General features: G+C 35.4%; 1 protein-coding gene across 1 annotated transcript in view; it reads left to right on the forward strand.

Moving 5' to 3' along the window:
- LOC115421349 (uncharacterized oxidoreductase YjmC-like) overlaps positions 1–19,397 on the forward strand; it is a 28,443-nt gene extending 9,046 nt beyond the window's left edge. The window contains exons 2-11 of the mRNA XM_030137200.1: positions 4,744–4,892; positions 5,842–6,030; positions 8,275–8,336; positions 8,455–8,508; positions 8,590–8,688; positions 9,663–9,798; positions 11,852–11,970; positions 15,191–15,286; positions 15,428–15,538; positions 18,831–19,397. Of these exons, the coding sequence (XP_029993060.1) occupies positions 4,744–4,892; positions 5,842–6,030; positions 8,275–8,336; positions 8,455–8,508; positions 8,590–8,688; positions 9,663–9,798; positions 11,852–11,970; positions 15,191–15,286; positions 15,428–15,538; positions 18,831–18,896 (1,081 nt within the window). The 3' untranslated portion in view covers positions 18,897–19,397. The remainder of the gene's footprint in view (positions 1–4,743; positions 4,893–5,841; positions 6,031–8,274; positions 8,337–8,454; positions 8,509–8,589; positions 8,689–9,662; positions 9,799–11,851; positions 11,971–15,190; positions 15,287–15,427; positions 15,539–18,830) is intronic.
- Positions 19,398–21,252: the final 1,855 nt, after the last annotated feature.

Below are 21,252 nucleotides of genomic sequence, written 5' to 3' on the forward strand. Positions count from 1 at the left end.
GGAACCTGAATTAAAATGATTTTGACATCCTCGATTGTTAATATCTTCAGTGTAATTTTTGGATTTCACAAATCCATCCTACGGGCTAGATTGGATCCTTTGGCGGGCCGGATTTGGCCCCCGGGCCGCATGTTTGACACCTGTGCCCTAAGGGGTCCACGGTCACGGTCCCGTGACTGAATCACATGACATTTTCAACACGTCATAAGTGTCAGAAGTCGGTTACGTAGATCACTGGGGACAGTTGCATTTGAAAACTTTAAACACTCTCCCACTTTTTATTTGATGTTGATAGAGTAAATACAACCAGAGATATGATAGTTTGAAACCAGAGCAAATGAATGTGAATAAAAGTATGAAAAGAAGGTGGGGGGGTGTTATATTTCTGACCATATCTTCGTCAATTTTTGTCCTTTGTCAAAACGGAAAAAACTGGCTGAATCTGCAGATTCTAATCCACAGACTGCATTAGCATTACAGGTATGGGTGCAAAAGACCCCCACCTGAACTGGACATGGAAACCAAGGGGGGGGGGGGGGGGGGTTGGGAAAACTGGAGAAAACGCGTATGTAAAGATCTGCTTTTATGTCAAATATTTGATTATAGTGTTAATTTAATTCAATTTTGATTTTATATACCTAATAATTGGAACCAATATTCCCTTTTAAAGCCTTTGAAAAGGTTTGTTAAGCATCTTTGTGTTATTTATGCCATAAATTATGTACATTTTGCGAATCAGTTTTTATATTTTTTGTGAGTTTTTTGTCCTTATGTGTTGATATAGTAGGTTAAAGTGAAAAAATAACAGACAGATGAGATAGATGAAGTTGTACTGAAAAAAAACATACCAAACATGGGTATAGTAAACATTTCTTTATATAGTATATAAAGGCAAAACCTAAAGTTACGGTTACTATGAACATACTAACGAATTGTTTATGAAATCCCATATTGTGAAATTTAATGATTTGGTTTACTATAAAATAATGCAAATAATGTATAAAGCAAAATTAAAGTTACTCCCCGTCTGTGTACAAAGGTTTTTCTCAACACGAGTCTAAATATGATTTGTGAGATGTTTGTAAATTTGTCGTACAAAAAGCTAGAAAAGAGACTAAAATCTATATCTGTTATTGGAGTTAAACTATGGAATGAGGCCAGCATGGATTTAAGAATGTGTAGGCCATTTTTGATATTTAAAAAAATGGTACCTAGGGCAATTTTTGAAGGATACAATTGTTAAGATCTAACTAATAATAAGTAAATAATTTATTTTCGGCTCTACATTAAATTACCATTAATTTGGTTGGTTAAGTTTTCTATTTTTCTGGTTTAGTTTCACGTTTTTATGTTTTTGCTTGTTTGTTTGGTTGTATATATTGTTTTTTCTTTTTCCTTTATTGGATGCTGGGTAGCTGAATTTGTTATGTAGGACAGGCATTATCATAAGCATTCTGCTTCTACCTGTGCCTTTTCAGTCACTAACCTGTTGGTAATGTTTGTAGTGTTGACACTGGTTGTATTATGTGATGACTGAATAAAGAATTTCATCATCATCATCAAAAATACCCCAAAACGTCCAAAATAGGCTCAGACCCCTAAGGGTTAAATGTAATCCTGTGTGTAAACTGTTATCACTGTCATGTGTCTAATACATGCAGTAAGCACCTGCAATTTTATACCAATTTTTTGGGTTTAAAGGTGTCTTTCTTTCTGTTGGTTGACAGAGATCTCTCCTCACACCCCAACTGTCTTTGGCTGCTGTGTGAGCTCTTACCTATGCAAAAATAAGGCCTTCAAATAATCAGAGCAGTTCTTCTTGTGTGGTAAATTACAGTCTTAACCCATAAAGACCCAGTACTACATTTATGGCAGTTCCCACATGATTTTTCCCTCTATATTTAACATTTCCTAAGTGATTTAACACCATTTATTATAAAATAATCCTCTGCATTTTGCTTTTTTCCAGTGAAAATCACTAATTTCCAGTGTATAATGTACCAATTAGGGATGCACCGATGCCGATACCAGTATCAGGTATTGGTCTGATACTTCTACTTGAACTTGTAAAAGTGCAGCAGGTACGTGGTGGAGGAGTAACGTCAGCAGTGTGAAGATTTTTCAAAATAAATGACAATGACAAAAGTAACGGTAACTGAAAGTTACGTTAAAGACACAGACGGATACGGATGGAGCGTTCTGTCCGTCCTCTGCATACATTATGTACATAATTTTGTCCATTTTCCGGGTGCTCGTGGATATGTACCCAGATGGAGAATTCGGAGCAGTACCACCAGGAACGGATGCAGATCTTTTTACGACTGTGTGAGCTTGTGAAAAACTACTGACATATTTATGACAACTACCCTCATCAATATCAACATTAGTATCCACATTAGTATTACCTCCTCTGTCGTTACCATGTTTGTTATTATTGACTTTCTTCTTCGGCTCAAAAAACGTTACTCTTCTTTGTGATATTTGGCAACTATGTTAATTAAGAGTGGTGCCCTCTGGTGGATTAATTAAAAAATGCTCATTCCAATGCTTTAAATGTCAGTAGCATCACTTTGCTACAGTCGGACTAATGACAACGACAATAAAGCACAATTTCAAGAGTAACTAAAAACTGTAATGGTATTATTAAGTACTCATATTGGTATTCGGTATCAGCAAGTACTCAAATATAAGTACTTGTACATATACTCAGTCTGGAAAAAAGTGGTATTGGTGCATCCCTAGTACCAATCATACAGATGTCCATAAAAACTCAGATTGAAGTTGATGGCGATTATATCAAAAACAGAGAACACTGAAAAAAAGCGACTTTTTCAGTAAAATATACCATTAACTGAACATAAAACAAGGGTCTCCATCCATTGTCATTTATCAAACTCCATGGGTTTTACTGGTGAATCAATATCTTAGAAAATGACAGTGTTTCCATGGTAACAACAGAACCTCTGAATGTCTAAATGGGTCATATATAATGACCACAAAAAGAAGAAAAACTGCATTTAACACCAGCTATTTAGATATATTGATAGGATTAGTGGATCTACAGGTATTAAACATGTTAGATCAGTAGTGCTTTTGGTCAGTGGTAGATGTTTTAGGTCTTTATGGGTTGAAATCCCTCATAAAGTATTCCTGATTCTTTATATTTTTTTTCTGAAAATGCTGTAGAGGATACTTTCTGACCTTGAATAACAACTGTAAAAGATAAAACACAGATACATGAAATAATAAACTTTATTGCAGACACAAGTCCATATAACACAAGCACACAACATACAGAATAAATAGAATAAAAAGGAGATACAGAAATTGTGCACACTGTAAAATATACAAACTATTGCACCAATGCCGTCTCAGTTTAGAAGTGAAATGATAGCAGCTTTTCAGGGGGCTGACTAGGGCTTCTATTATGTGGTTCTCTGATTTATCCAGGTGACACAAAACTGAACATCAACTGTCTTAATAGTGCCTCACTAGTTGGCACTCCTGTGGTCACAAACAGTTGACTGGCACTATGCCACCGAGGGACACGAAGCAACAACCTCACTGCATCGTATTAGGCTACCTTGAACCTCTGCAAACTCATTTTCTTATAGTTTGTCCACAATTGAACAGTATATAACAATGTGATGTAGGTTCTGAATAGAGAACACTTCACCAAATCAGAGCACATAGAAAACTTCCTTATCAGCATGTTAGCTTGAGAATAAATTTTACAGCGCTGTCGATGGATGTCTTTGTCGTCCACCCAGTCACTGGATATGACATGACCGAGGTAATTAATTTCTTCACATACATCAAAAGGAGTGTCAAACAAATGAAAGATAGGAAAAGTTGATTTCCTGTCCTCTGTGTTTCTAACTATCATTATTTGGCTTTTCTTAGCATTATACTTTATGTCATGGTCTATGCCACAGGTGTCAAACATGTGACCCAGGGTCTGCCAAAGGGTCCAGTCCGGGCCCTTTGGATGAATGTGTGAAAGGCAAAAATTACACTAGGATATTAACATTTTATCATTTTATTTCAGTGTCCACATTCAGACCAATATGATCTAAAGTGGGCCGGATTACTAAAATACTACGGTAATAACCTATAAATACTCACAGCTCCAAATTTTTCTCTTTGCAAATGTAAACATCTTCATGTATTTGCACCATCCTGTAACAATAAAATGTGAAAAACCTGAACAAATATGAACCACCTGAAATGTCTTAAGAGAAGTAAGTGCAATTTTAACAATATTACGTCTGTAAATAATAAACTGAAGCATAATATTGTTAAAATGACACTTATTTATTCAGTTTGTTCATGTTATTCACGTGGTTTTGAAGGATAGTTTGTAGATGTAAACATTTTCATAATGTAATCATACTTTTTTCACACTAAAACATAGAGACAAGTTTGGAGTTGACATTATTTATATATTATTATATTGTTATTTTACTGGTTTGGCCCACTGCAGATCAAATTTAGCTGAATGTGGCCCCTGAACTAAAATGAGTTTGACACCCCTGGTCTATGCCATACTGAGAGCACACCTTCAACGTCTGCTGCCGCTCAGCACTATATGGACTGAGCAGGACCAGATCGTCCACATACATCAGATGGTCGACAATTGTGTTTCCCACAAGACATCCAGTGTTTGCCCTGTTTAACTAAAGACTAACAGACAAAAGACGAACTGAATCTTGTTATGTCCTGATTATAAATCTTCCCCTGTAGGTGTCTAATTAGCAGGATGGAGGTGCAGAGCTTCATTGAGAGGTGTATGGTGGCTGTGGGCACCCAGCCGCATCACGCTCACAGTCTGGCCGAGGTGTTGGTAGAGGGAGACCACAGGGGCCACTACAGCCACGGACTCAACAGGATGGGTCAGTAGGTTATGCAAGCTTATGATGTATAATTAGAGTTGTTAATTTAAAGCAGGGGTCTCAAACATGTGGCCAGGGGCCAAATGCGGCCCATGGGATGAATTTGTAAAGTGCAAAAATTCTACAGTCAAGGCTGTGAAACTCATTTTACTTCAGGTTCCACATACAGACCAATATGATATACAATAACAGCAGAATAATCTACAAAAAATAATGACTCCATATTTTCTTCTATGTTTGATGTGAAAAAAATATTACGCTATGCCTATAAATAATGACATCATCAAATTTTTTGTCTGTGTTTTAGTGCAAAAAATAACATTAAATTATGAAAATATTTATATTTACAAACTATCCTGTAACAATTAAATGTGAATAACCTGAACAAATATGAACAACCTGAAATGTCTAAAGAAAATTAAGCACAATTTTAACCATTTTCTGCCTGTTACTAAGTGTTTAGTGTCTTTGTAGATCCGATCCATAATGCACATGTAGAAATGACGAATGATGTTGTGGCATAATATTGTTAAAACTGCACTTAATTTTTTAAAGAAATTTCAGTGCATTCATTCATTCATTCATTTTCTGAACCTGCTTTATCCTCACTAGGGTTATGGTTCAGTTTTTTCAGGTTATTTATATTTTTTTGTTTGGAAAATTTATAAAAGTAAGTAGTTTCATAATTTAATGGGGGTTTTTTGCACTAAAACAAAGACAAAAATTTTGAGTTGTCATTATTTATAGGTTATTATGTTATTATTTTACTGGTCTGGCCCACTGCAGATCAACTTGGGCTGAATGTGGCCCCTGAAAGAAAATGAGTTTGAGACCCCTGATCTAAAGCAAATATAAAGCAGACCAATTCAGTTTTCTTCTTAAATTCCCTGATTGGGATGTTTTAAATATAACATAAAATTGTCCATTCTGTGTTGAACCTTCCCAACAGACATGTACGTAAAAGATGTCCAAACAGGAATCTGTGCCAAAGACGGTGAACCTGTGGTGGAGAAGGACAGTCCTGCCACGGCCCTGGTGGATGGGAAGAACCTCCTTGGACCTGTAGTGGGGAACTTCTGCATGAACCTAGCCATAAAGAAGGCTAAGGAAGTGGGTGTCGGCTGGGTGGTCGCTCATGGTAGGTGCAGAATTACCTAAAAACTCCAGACACTCCAGAACAGGTCTACGGTGTCACTGTGAATGTGGTTTGATACTTTGATGCATATTTCATTCATGCACAGTTTTGACAGTGGACTTTTTAGTCTTAAAATTTTTGGTTGTACCTGTAATTTGATGAGGATCAGTTTGTGGAAATATATGTAAAAGATGAAAAGCTTTGAAAATACTTTGAAAATAAATGAAAATATTAACAGCAAACAAACATAACAGGGTTTAACTAAAAACTGTGACATCAAAATTAGATACTTACTTCAGCAATCTAATGGGAGATTCCAGAAAGTGTGGAGTCCCTTCCTAAAAACATTCCAGACCCTGTAAATGCTTGATGTTTAGGTGCAGTTTAACAATGCTGCTTACTCTGTACTTAGTCCTAGTGCAGGTTTCTGTCGTGATAGTGATCCTTTATTATGTCTAGTGTACTGGCAATGACTGAGGAGGGATTATTTTATGTACAGTTTGTTGTTTGCTCTGTTTTGCTTTTTTTTTCTCTCTCTCTCTCTCTATGGTGCTAGCTGCGATTGATTTATACCCATGCTGAAGATTTCTGCATGGACCATTCAGCACTGCACTTGTATTATATTGAGAAAACTTCAATAAAAAGATCTTGATAAAAAAAACAAAACAAAACAAAAAAAAAACCCCTGTGACATCACAGATGCCATTGCAATAAATATATGCAGTATATAACTGGAAAGGCTACAATGTAAAGGTTCAGACTCAGGAGGATTTAGGATGATCAAACTGGAGAAAATGGGAAAAAATTAACACAAATTCCATTGTGTGATGATATTTTGGTTTTGGTTACACTGAGGTTTTTTTTTTTTTTAGGTTTTTTTTTTTTTATTTGATATGTAAAAAATACACATTTCAGAATGAATGATCCATGCATTTTCCTTATTCCATATTAAAATCAAAATTTTGCTCATGATGGCATCCTAAATCAAATCATCCTAAATCCTACAAACACTTGTGTAAAGTTTTAATGTGTGTAGGACACTTACAGATTTACCCGCAGACTTGAACATGTTGAATAAATCCTTTAGTGGTCTGAGTCTATTTTGGCTGTCTTTGAATACTTCGGAGTTTACCTTTACAATATATACCACATAAAAAATGTTAACCATACCCTTGTTTTGGTATCCTTTTTTACAGCACAAATTCACCTATATGATCTGATAATTATTTTTACACTTCACCCTACTTTATTAACATATTGGGCCCAAAAATACACACACACACCATTAAATCTACTGGACTGTTCTGAACTTGAAAAAGTAAACATAGGTTGCAAATAGGAACATATCAAGGTTGAATTAAATAGTTTTACATCATCGTCATATATCATATTTCTGCTTTTATACAGTCTATGAATGTCAGCATCTATACTTCTGAGTGAGGTTGCAGTAGTGCTTCTGTGTGTGATCATCACTGACAAACATTTCTCCGAGTACACAATAATTGTTTGTCAGCAGCAGTGGTTGTAGTCCATACTGAAAATATGTCCAAACTTCGAGCCGATTACCGAAAATGTTCAGTTGTTGGTTGAACGGGACAGAGCAGCACAGCCAACAACCAGGAGGGGGTGGGGCATGAAGTGGCTCATTTGCATTTAAAGGGCCAGCGCTCAAAACAACCTTTCTGGTGTCATTACTCAGAAATAGGGTTAAAGACAGACCTGTGGGGTTGAATTAATGAAGAATTCAGACCCAAGTATAGCATTTACAGTTTATGCAGACCACCGGGACATGTTTTAAAACTATCAAAATATCACTCCTTAATATATATGCAGTTATCTGTAAATCCATCCATTTTCTGAACCATTAATTTCTTGTTAGGCTCACAGGCTGTCGCCCATAATATTGGAATACAACATTTTTACCTTTTCTCATGAAGTGATTGTGACAGTGTTTTATTCTTGACAGATGAAGTTTAACTGATCTAAGGTGACTACTGATTTCATAAATAGGAACAAAAAGAGGAATGTCTCTGAAAACTAAATTATTCCAACTTTATGGGCAACAGTGTACTTTGGAAAGGTAATAGGAATGAAGGTATTTCAGTGCATTTCCTACTGAATCTATCAAATGGTAACTTTACTCAGTCATCTGTAACATATTTTGTAACAATAGATTTTGACAAACCAGTGAAATAATTTATCCCACATTTTATTAAACAATTCACCTTTAATGGTCCTTTCTTCTAGGATCCAATCATTACGGTATTGCTGGATATTATGCAATGCAAGCTCTCAAGGAAAACATGATTGTGAGTGATTTTTAAAAAAATGTTTTCTGGTGATTTCACTAATTCTATAATTTAGTTATTTCATAAAATACATTTCTAGTGGGTATAGATGTATATCTAATAATGATCTGCTCTCCAGGGAATGTCTTTTACCAACACGTCTCCACTGGTCGTCCCTACTCGTGGTAAAGAGGTATACATTTTCTATTTATATAAAATACACAGCATGCACTGTACGGTTTCCCTTTTAATAGTCTGATTCCTTTGTTTTTAGTGCACCTTGGGCACCAACCCCCTTAGCGTGGCCGCTCCTGCAAACAATGGAGACAGCTTCATCCTGGACATGGCCACATCAGCTGTAGCACTGGGAAAGGTATGATCAGGTTTATAGTGGAAAGTCATAATGAAAACATGGTCAAGGATAAGGCCATTCTGATTTAAAAGATAAGATAAGATAAGATAAATCTGTATTGTCACTGCACAGGCGTACTAAGTACACGTTACAATGAAATTGAATCACTTCTCCCCATGGTGCAAAAAAAGGCACGCAACAATAAAAACAGAACAAGATATGTACACAGGTTAAAAAAACACTATGTGTGCTAAAGTATGCATATGCACATGTACTAAAATACTTAAAAACAAGAGGTGCCAGGCACAACAAACCCCGCCCCTTGCACGTATTGTAGCTTATTTTGCAATCGATCCAGCTGATGTCATCATGTCTGTGCATAATGGATGTTTTTATAGACATTTGAAATTTTGCCATTATACTGTATGTATATTGGAGAAAAAAAGGTCTAAAAAAAAAAAAAAATTCACTTTGACCTACTTTTCCCAAAATGTAGTCAGATCTATTCTGGGTCACTGGCAATCTGTAAACCCAGTTTGGTATAAATTAAACCAAATAGTTTTACTGCTGGAGTGTTAACAAACAAAGAAAGAAACAAAGAAACTGAACCAAAAACAATACTCCTTGCCTCTCCTTTGGCAGGCGGGGTAAAAATTAAATACAGTGTGTAAAAGTGTAAAAAACAAAAGTATTACTGATGGTGCATAGTTAAAAGAAAAGCAGCTAGTCATGTCCAAACATTTGTTCACTGATTAGGGCTATTGTCCTGTTGTAAAACTGTTCCTGGGTCTGTTTGTCTGTGAACGCACCACCCTGAACCTCCTGCCAGAGGGCAGCAGCTCAAACACCCGGTGTCCTGGGTGTGTACAGTCCCTTTGGATGCTGCGTGCCCACTTGACACAAATATATAACATAGACATAAAGGTGGAGCTGAAATGCCGCTAACTGTGATTGAAATGTGAACTCTATGAGGTGAACTTAGTTTCTTTGTGCAGGTGGAGCTTCATGAGCGGCGTGGAGACAGCATCCCTGAGGGCTGGGGCAGTGACGCCCAGGGAAAGATGGCCACAGACCCAAAGAGAGTCCTGTCTGGAGGAGGACTGGTGCCCATTGGTGGGAGTGAAGCCACAGGTCAGAAAGCAGCTGTTCATATTCAGCTCAGGCAGGGAAACATGTCTGCAGTTAACAGTTATTCCCATTGTGGTTTAACTTCTGAATTAACCCATAAAGCTCCAGTGCTACTTTTGTGACAGCTCCCAAATACATTTTTCTCCGTATTTAACCTTTGTTAAGTGATTAATCACCATTTATTCTAATTTTATCCCCTCTATTTAACATTTTTTTTCAGTGAAAATCATGTATTTTTCTATATTTAATTTTCTAATTATGTAGATGTTCGTTAAAGCTCAGATTAAAGTTGAGGGTTATTATATCAGAAACCAAAAAAAAAAAAAAAAACTGTGGAAAAAGTGACTTTTTCAGTAAAATCTATCATTAACTGAACATAAACCATGTGTCTCCATCCACTGTCATTGATCCAACTCCATGGGTTTTACTGGTGAATCAATGTTGTAGAAGATGATGGTGTTTCCATGGTAACTACAGAGCCTCTGAACATCCAAATGGGTCATATCTGATGACCATGAAAAGATGACAAACTGCATTTTACAACACTTATTTACAGGTATTGATAGGATTAGTGGATCAACAGGTATTTAACATTTACATCAATGGATGGTTTTGGTCGATGGTGGATGTTTGGGTCTTTGTGGGTCAACTGATTCATTTTTTGGGTTAAAAAATGATAATTAATTCTGGTCAGTGTTTCCCAAATCCCATGATGTCATCCTTAAATGTCTTGTTTGGTCCAAAACCACAAAGATATTCATCTTACTGTCTCAGGATTGTAAAGTGACCAGAAAATATCCATGTTTAAAGACGTGAAATCCCTATTTAGTTTTTTTCATCCTTAAAAGATAGTTTAAACCAGTGGTTCCCAACCTTTTTTGTCTCATGACCCCATTTTAATATCACAAATTTCTGGCGACCCCAGACATTCAAAACAGATTTTTTTTTTTGCTAAAATTGATTTGTTTTTGATCATGCAATAGTTTGCTGTACTATGTTGCAAATAAACGTTAATTTTAGATGACATTTAGTGTATATAACGTATATTATTATGGATGGAGGCAGAAAAGCCAGGTGTAGATTACTGCACAAAGGGAGACTTTTATTTTCCTTGGTCAGCATATGTACAGTCAGTCCAGCTTGGATTTACAAGGCTGACAATTAATACTGAACAAACAAGAACTCAAACTATGAATTATGAAAGAGCTGCAGCATCTGAAACTGACCACAATGAACATTTGAAAGATAAACAAATCACAGTGCTTCAGTTTCAGCTTCACAGTTTGTCATGTCTTTTATGTATTGTGATTGTCTCTCTCAACTCACCATATATTTTTTATTAGTAAATTGTTGGTTTTTGTTTTTGTTTTTTTTTTTTTACATTTTTATCAATTACTAGACATTTCAGGCAACCCCATTTGAATTCCAGGTGACCCCACGTGGGGTCCCGAACCCAAGGTTGACAAACACTGGTTTAAACTATTTATCAGTTATAAAAAATAATGTTTTAATCAGTCAACAACTGATCAATTAAGCTCTGTTTTAGTCAGAAGCATCCATCCAGTCCTCATGCCCTTCTAACTGTACCCAATCCCTGCAACCTTTGTGCAAATTTGACCAAACATTGTAGTTTTAGCATCATCAATCACAGCATTCCGGCACAAAATATTGAGTCATATATCACCAGATTCACTTTGTTTCTATTTGTGAAGACACCAAAATGTAGATGTACACATATATAAATAAATATAAAATATAAATATATTTTATTTTATCATAGGTAAGGTCATTTTTATTACCATTTTGTTCTCGCTGCTTTGACATTCATGTTCACTTCTTACAAATAAAGCATATTTTGTTAGAATATTTGCAATCCTTTTCCTTTTTGGTACAACACTCAGAACATTACATATCTATTCTCACTGGAAATGCATTATAAACTCACTATTTTTGCACATTCCACTTAATTCTCCAGTTTCAGGAGCATGTTACATTACAAATGACTGAACATTAACATCTGCCCTGCCTGTGTGCCATGTGCTTTTGTTTCCTCTAGGAGGGTACAAAGGTTACGGTCTGGGAATGATGGTAGAGATGTTTTGTGGCATCTTGGCCGGAGCCCAGTACAGCAAATACATCCGCACGTGGAAAGTAACTGACAAAGTGGCAAACCTGGTACGTTTGTGTTGCATCCACTTTAATGTTCAAAACAACATATTTTTTTTTAGATGTCAGACCAAATTAGAATTAATAGAAGGGGTTAAATCAGGGGTGTCAAACTCATTTTAGGTCAGGGGCCACATTCAGCCCAATATGATCTGAAATGGCCAGGACCACTAAAATAATAGCATTAAAATATATAAATAATGTCAACTCCAAACTTTTTAAGTCTGACTTCTATGTTTGAAAATAAAAAAAAAAGTACAATTACATTATGGAAATGTTTATATCTACAAACTATTCTAAAAAATGTGAATAACATGAACAACCATGAACCGACTAAAATGTATTAAGAAAAATAAGTGCAATTTTAACTCTATTCTGCCTCAGTTTATCATTTACACATGTGCATTACAAATTACAGATCACAGTGGATCTACAAATCAAGGTTATAATAGTTTGGGATTTTTCATTATAGTTTAGTTTTATTTAGTTTTGACTTTTTTGTCTCCTCTAACTCAATTAGTTTTAATTAGTTTTTAGAGCAGGTTTGCTAGTTTTTATTAGTTTTTCTTTTTTCTAAATGCTTAGTTTTAGTTTAGTTTTAGTTTTTTCATATGTTTTATCTTTCTCACCGTCATATTCAAATACATCCCATACAGGACTCTGCTGCTTTCTCCCAACTTTAGTTTCCATGTTTCCAGGTTGAGTTTGGATGAGAAGACGACTCTAAATGACAAGTGACGAGAAGTGTCAGACAGTGAAGTGCCATATGGTGCCACTAGCTAAAACTGCTTGAGCGAAATAAATTGATTTCATAACAATCCGACATTGACAAAGACAAAAACTAAGGGAATTTTATCCATAACTTTTATACGTTTTAGTTAATTTTGTAAGCACAAAATACAGTTTCAGTTAGTTATTGTTTTTTCTTTTAATTATAGTTTTTATTTATTTCAGTTAACGAAAATGTTTTTTCAATTCTAGTTTTCATCATTTTGTTAGTTTTCGTTAACGATAATAACCTTGCTACAAATACACAAAACATTTAGTAACAGGCAGAATGTTGTTAAAAGTCTCTTTGTACATTTCTGGTTATTCACATTTTTTATGAAAGAATAGTTTGTAAATGTAAACATTTTCATGGAATTTAACTTTTTTTACACAAGACAAACATTCACAGTTGTCTTTATTTATATTCTTTATGACAGTATTTTACTGATCTGAGTCACCAGTGGTGGAATGTAACAAAGTAAAAGTACTTCATTACTATACTTAAGTAATTTTTTTATGTATCTGTACTTTACTAAAGCACATTTATGGAGGGGTGCTTTTCTACTTTTACTTCATTACATTTTAGAGCGGGATCTGTACTTTTTACTCCACTACTTTTCCAATTGTGTTTGTGTTAGACACTACTTTTGTTTTCTTCTTGTTTTGTAAATTGATTGTTCTAGCATGTGCACAAAGCGCTGGGCAACTGTATGCATCACAGTAATCCAGCTGTAGAGGTTCAGCTGGATCGATCTTCTCTCCCAAAAGAGTAGGATTCAATTCAAAAAACTTTGAAAATCAACTCTTTTTGAAGTTAAATCATAAATACTGGTAATATTCAGATTTAGAAATGTCTGGCCCGTTGGGTTGATTACTGTGCCAGAACATTGTGTTTATAGTGGGTCCTGTTTACAGTTTGAGACCAGAGCTTGTTATGCTTCTGTTTACAGTCCTCTGTACTAAATAAACTGAACAGTCAGTTTTAATGCTGGTTCTTTTCTTTTGTATATTTACCAAACATCCAGTTCCATCACTTTTAATCAATATTTACTTTATTAAGTATAACAGTTGAATCTGGATCAAATACTTTTACTTTTTACTTTTTAAGTACATTTTAAAAAGAGCACTTTTGTACTTTTACTTAGTTAGATTTTTCCCTGGATACTTTTACTTAAGTAGATTTTTTACCCCTGTATCTGTACTTTTACTCAAGTAAAAAAAGTGAGTACTTCATCCACCACTGTGAGTCACTTGAGATTGAACTGGGCTGCATTTGGCTCCTGATCTAATATGACTGTTAATATCTTCATTGTAATTTTTGCATTTCACAAATTCATCCCACGGGCCACTTTGGACCCTATCATGGGCCCGCGGGCTGTTTCTTTTAGACCTGTGGGTTAAATGGTTAAATTAATTTTCAACATCCTCATAAGTTGCAGGTTAAGACTGGCAGTTAATTTAAGCCAAAAAAAAAAAAATATTGTACTGTCTATGTAGAGCACAGGTGTCAAACTGTGGCCCAGGGCCCAAATTTGGCCCGCCAAAGGATCCAATCTGGCCCGCGGGATGAATTTGTGATGCGCAAAAATTACACTAAGATATTAACAATTCTTTTACTTCAGGTTCCACATTCAGAACAATTCAATCTTGAGTGGGCAGGACCAGTAAAATACTTTCATAATAACATAAATAATGACAATTCCAAATTTTTCTCTTTGTAAATGTAAATATTTTCAGGTATTTACACTAAAAAAAAGTATAATTTTGCAAAAAATGTAAATAACCTGAACAAATATGAACAACCTGAAATGCCTTAAGAGTTTGTTTTTGTTTTTTTTTTTTCAATTTTAACAATATTCTGTCTGTTACTAAATGTTCTGTGTATTTGTAGATCCACTGTGATCTGTAAGTTATAATGTACATGTGTAAATGATAAACTGAGGAAGAATATTGTTAAAATTACACTTATTTTTTCAGTTTGTTCATGTTATTCAAATCTTTTGAAAGGATAGTTTGTAGATGTAAATCTTTTCATAATGTAAATTTACTTTTTTCACTCTAAAACAGAGAAAAGTTTGGAGTTGACATTATTTATATATTATTATGTTATTGTTTTACTGGTCCGGCCCACTTCAGATCAAATTTAGCTGAATGTGGCCCCTGAACTAAAACGAGTTTGACACCCCTGATGTAGAGGATTATCTGTACGTACACAACTGATGAAACCGGGCTGAAGCAAAATGATGCATGTCTTCATTAGTTCTGTTCAGTCGTCAAAGTCATCACTTACAGCTGAATTCTGTCGTCATTCTCTGAAGAAATACTCATTTTTATCTAAAAGATAAGGACAGTGAGTGTGTTTACCGTAGAGCACATTACTTCCATAGGACACTACGTCACCTGATGGACTTGGACTGTTTGTTCTGGGTCACATAACACTGTTATCACCTTTTGTCTTTAGGGTCAGTGTTTTGTCGCCATCAACCCAGAGAACTTTGCTCCCGGGTTCAATGACAGGATGTCAGACCTGTTGTCTGTCCACAGAGGGATGGAACCTGTGAGTACATGCCACTTACTCAATGCTAATAATATACGGATAATCATCTAAATAGATCTAATTGTGGTTATAAATCAGTGTCATGACTTCAAAGGAGTCCAAGTTGAATTGTCATGTTGTTGTTTCTGGTTTTCTGTGCAGGCTGACCCTGATGCCCCTGTTTTGGCCGCTGGAGATCCAGAGAGGATGCACATGAAGAAGTGTGAGGAACTGGGTGGAATATCCTACCACTTGAACGTTGTTAATTATATGGTAAGAAATGTTGGAAAGTGAAGTGAGTCACTAGTTGCTTTTCCGCTTGGACATCTGTGCAAAAATTCACCGATATTTACCAAATGTCGAAAAAATAGAAGTGTCTAAAGTCGTTTTTTCCATTAAATCACAAATGCGATGATTTGTTTATTTATTATCGCGAGATGACACGACAAGTCATTCCATAGACATGGCAATGAACGTAAATATGGTGTTGATTTACAGATATATTCATTATTATTATACATTACCCCTCTATCCCGTACTAAATTAAAAAATGATTGGGTTTCCTGGTGTGTCCACACATACCGCGTCAGTGTTTCTTTTAAAACTCTCCTTCTTTGGTTGTTGTAACTTCCGTCAACATCCGTTCTTTTTAATTCATGTGACTCTAGATGCCGAAAAAGGTCTTTCCATTGCAGTTTTGCGTGATATACCAATGGGCTCTATGCACAGCCCCACTACTTCCTGAACTTTAGGTGGGTCCTTTATTTCCTGTCTTTCATTATTGAACACACTGATTAATCCAGGTGTGTCTGCTACTTCTCGTTGTGACTATTAATTAATTAGACACACCTGGATTAATCAGTGTGTCCAATAATGAAAGACAGGAAATAAAGGACCCACCTGAAGTTCAGGAAGTAGTGGGGCTGTGCATAGAGTCCATTGCACTACGGCTAAAAAAAACACCTCTTGCTAGCGCAAAAACTTAAAAAAAAATATATATGCGCAAGTTATTTTTGTGCAATTTGAGGGTCAATGGAAAAGCGACTGTTGAACACTGGTTCATCTTTTTTCAACCTTTTTGACTGCAAGGTAGATAGATAGATAGATAGATAGATAGATAGATAGATAGATAGATAGATAGATAGATAGATAGATAGATAGATAGATAGATAGATAGATAGATAGATAGATAGATAGATAGATCGATCTGTGAAATCAAATGCATACATTGAAATGTATACGAATAATCACTATGCAGAGTAAAAGTACCTATAACAAAAAAAGAACACCTTTTTACATTCTTGTCTGTTTTTGTACTGAGAGTGTGTGGAGTGTTAAAAATGTTTCTGATTTATCTCGCAAAAGAGATTTTAAGATTTTTTTATACACTTTTATAGCTAATTTTTTGTGTGTGCTTTTTTTTACCGCATTATCATTATGCCTCATAAAAACACTGCAAAGACAGAGATAAATAAAACTACAAGCCACAGTTAGAAAAAAAAAAAGTTCCCAAACTTGAACTCCGCTCTTAAATGTGAACGACAAAACAATGTTTTAGTTTAACAACAGGATTTTCCTGAGCATGTTTTATAATTTGATGTTAGAAAGTGAAATAAAGATGATAGATAGATAGATAGATAGATAGATAGATAGATAGATAGATAGATAGATAGATAGATAAATAGATAGATAGATAGATAGATAGATAGATAGATAGATAGATAGATAGATAGATAGATAGATAGATAGATAGATAGATAGATAGATAGATAGATAGATAGATAGATAGATAGATAGATAGATAGATAGATAAATAGATGGACAGACAGACAATTAATTCAATCACAATCAATTATATAGTTGCAAAAGGCTGTATTTTAATTGCATACATTTGCACATATAAAGGGGACATCTCTGTATATGTGATAAATTTCTACATCTACTATAAAAACTGACCAATTACTCTCAGTTTCCACAGCGAAACAGCAGAACATCAATATCTTGTCCTGTAGAGCAAGATCTTGTATCAGTGTCTGTGATATATTTTAATATTTTGATATTTTATTGTTTAAACACTTTGTTTTTATTCCTCTAGAGCAGGGGTATTCAAATCCGGTCCTCAATGGCCGGTATTCTGCATGTTTTCAAATGTCTTTTTGTTTTAGCTATTTCCTTCTTCCATCACACCTGGAAGCCATTACATCATTATCAGGCTTCAGCAGAGCTTCATGATGAGCTGATCATTAATTGAACCAGTTGTGCTGGAAGAGGGAAATATCCAAAACATGCAGGATCCCGGCCCTCGAGGACCAAATTTGAATACCCCAGCTCTAGATGTTCCTTTTATGTATGTAAAGCACACTGAACTTTCTTTGTGTATGAAATGTGGTATATAAAATGTCCCAGCCTCACCTGGACAAAGCAGGATTTCAGGGTTGATGAGGATATTCATTATCATTGAAGGATGACGAACTCTCCATGTTACCCTACAAATCTTGCTTTGGAGCAAGTTGGGTTTCACATATACTGTAGGTCAAAATGTATAAAAGCACCTTTTACAGAATTCTACAGATCAATCAAGACTTCTTAGAAAATGCCAAATGGACATTAATGTAAAGAAAAGACCAAGATAAAGTAAAGTACAAAGTTGTTATGTGATGTTTTTATCTATTTTTTAATCAGACTAAACTGTGACAGTTTGACCTTGTTTGGATGATTCCAGACAGACCTTTAGGTCAACTATCGACAACACAAACCGTACAGAAAACCAGGGTGATTTGTGGTTTTACTGTGGATTTCTGTCTAAAATAGAGCTAAGCTAACACAGCTATAGTGTAAACTATCAGCTGATGAAGCACATGAAGATTCTAAAACACACCGTTAGTTGAATGACTGTCAAAATAACCAGCTACGAGTTTTAGTTTGAAGAAGAAAACTTGATGATACCATAACACAGATTTGAGTAAACTATGAACTTTATATTTTAGTCAGTGAGTGGTACAGTCCGTGGATATATAGGGTTGATTCGTTGGTGGTTTTGGTAGTCATAAGTGGGTTTGGGCATAACTTCTCCCTAGTGTTGAATGTTGGTCATTTCAACACTACATAGAATGACTTTAATAGCACAAGGAATGAACTGGAGAACTAAAAATCCATGAATCCTCAAATCTTTGCCACATGAATAATAGAACCTGTACATTTATCTAACAGAATAAACTGCAGTTGTAGTCTGATGTACTCATAACTTAAAGGTGTGACATTAATAATAACCACACACATACTACATGATACCTTATAGTCTAACTGTGAATGTTTGGTTTTGTTGAGCTGTGAAATAGAAACTGATCCTGGGTCTGTTGAACTGTTTTGATTATGCAGGTGAAACAGCGGTAAAAAAAAGATAAACATGTCTTCTGTTGTGTGGTGATATTTAGATTGAGTGACAATGACCTCAGTAATCAAGTGGATACCTTTTGTTTATCACAACCACAAATCAGAAATCGCACAGCCTTACAGATATTGTCTGACATTAAATTGTTGTGACCTTTCACTTTGTTTTCCTCAGAACCAGTGTGCTGAGAAAATTAGCGTCAGCCCGTTGTTGCCAAGTGACAGAATCATCTCCGACTAATTATCCTGTTCAAGATCTTCAGCCTCAGACTAATGCACAGAATTAAACACGCACATGCAATCAGAATTATGCATATATCATGTCTCATTTTCCTCTTGTAACACACGTAGTCAATATATTAATCTATTTTTTTTTTACTTTAGGCATTAAGTTTAAGCACTTTAGTGCCAAGAAAATTGACACATAAGTCAAAAAAATATATTTTTCTTAATTGTTCCATGAAATTTCTTTATTGATATATCTGTGTTTGAAATGTTTGTAAAATATTTTAAAGACACTGTATCTGACAAACCCAAAGTTGTTCGTCATACCGTTTCAGACTGAAGGTGATGTTGAATGACTGGTTAAACTTGACAATCAGGTCAGAAGGATACGAGGTTGAGGAGCCTCTTTAATCTACTCTGGCCCAAGTGCAGTGAAATTATATAAACCCAAAAAATGTGTTAGCACTTATGTTGTAAGGTTACAACTATTCATATGTGCCTTATTCAATAAAAAGTATTTTATGAACCCAAGTGAGTATGTGTATATTTATTTATTAATACATTCATTCATTCATTCTAATACAATACATCAGGGGTCGCCAAGCAGGTCCTTGAGAGCTACTATCCTGCATGTTTTAGAGCACAGGTGTCAAACATGCGGCCCACCAAAGTTTCTAATCCGGCCCGCAGGATGAATTTGCAAAGTGCAAGTTAGGGCATCGAACTCAAAAATAATATCATAATAACCTATAAATAATGACAACACCATTTATTTCTCTTTGATTTAGTGCAAAAAACATTAAATTATGAAAATATTTACATTAACAGAGTATCCTTTAACAATAAAATGTGAATAACCTGAACAATTTTTAACAACCTGAAATGTCTAAAGAAAATTAAGGGCAAGTTTAACAATATTCTGCCTGTTACTAAATGTTTTCTGCCTTTGTAGATCTCATCTGTATTGCATATGTATAAATGATAAGTCGAGGCATAATATTGATAAAATTGTAATCACATTTCTTAACAAATTTCAATTTTTTTCAGGTTATTCACATCCTTTTGTTTGGATAGTTTGTAAATGTAAATATTGTCATAATTGAATGTTATTTTTTGCACCAAAACAATTTGGAGTTGTCATTATTTATTGGCTATCATGCTATTATTTTACTGGTCCGGCCCACTTCAGATAAAATTGGGCTGAATGTGGCCCCCGGAAGACAATGAGTTTGACACCCCTGTTTTCGAGGTTTCCCTCTTTTTGCACACCTGACAGTCATTATCAGGCTTATGCAGAGCTTGATGATAGGCTTATCATTTGCATCAGGTGTGTTGGAAGAGGGATCCATCTAAAACAGGCAGGACAGTAGATCCCAAGGACCAGGGTTGGTGACCCCTACAATACATTTTGCAACAGTAGTTCAACCACCAGTTGGGAGGTGGCGATGCAAGATCAAGTTAATGTTGTCATACTTGTTTGACGCTGCAAAAACTTGTTCACCTTTTGATGGCTGGCCCTTCATTAACTGTAAATACAAAAGGGTTATCATAGTTCCAGTTTATTTAATAGCCACAACTGATTTTGAGTTGACGATTGTAATGGACTGTTGTGCACCACAAAGCATAACGTAAATACGACACATAGGACACAAAGCACTATTAGGGGGATAAATAAACATTTGATTAAATGTTACACAACACATCCTACTAAATTAAAGCTATACCGTATGATGTGGCATTTTTACACTTTTCTTTTGTCATCTTAAAATGCTCCTAATAAGTGTGTATCAAACTAAAATGTAAAAGAAATCCACCAGGTACTGAAACTCAAAAATGTTTAATTCTCATATATTTCTGATAAAAGTCTGACCAATCATTTTAGTCGGTCCGAATAAAATAATTGGCCGAACCTGGCTGAGCCTCCTGTCAATCATACATCCGATCCATTATCGCCATCTCCACATCCAATATGTGTTCCTCTGAATCTGACACTTCACTGGCGCTGCTCCTCCTGTCACTGACCACAGTCTACTGTCTAGGATGTGTTTGGATAGAACTGACATGCACATGTGGAAGGGAAAAAAAACGGATTTATGAACAGAAACAACAACTGAGGGGCACAAACGGGAGTCTGATGAATAAAGGATGGAGATAAAAGTCCGGAAGTCAGCTGTACTGGACTGAACAGGTCTGCATAAAGCTCAGCTTTTATGACGGTGGGACTCATACAGGTACATGTACATGGTGTCACACATGTAAGATGATGTAGGATGATAATTGTATGGACTATGAAACTTCAAATGTCCACGGAAAATTCGCGGAGACAACGCGTTCACAGTGCGCGCGCCCATCCTCTGGGCACTGCAGTGACG

Source organism: Sphaeramia orbicularis, chromosome 6 (assembly GCF_902148855.1).
Source record: "Sphaeramia orbicularis chromosome 6, fSphaOr1.1, whole genome shotgun sequence".
NCBI lineage: Eukaryota > Metazoa > Chordata > Actinopteri > Kurtiformes > Apogonidae > Sphaeramia > Sphaeramia orbicularis.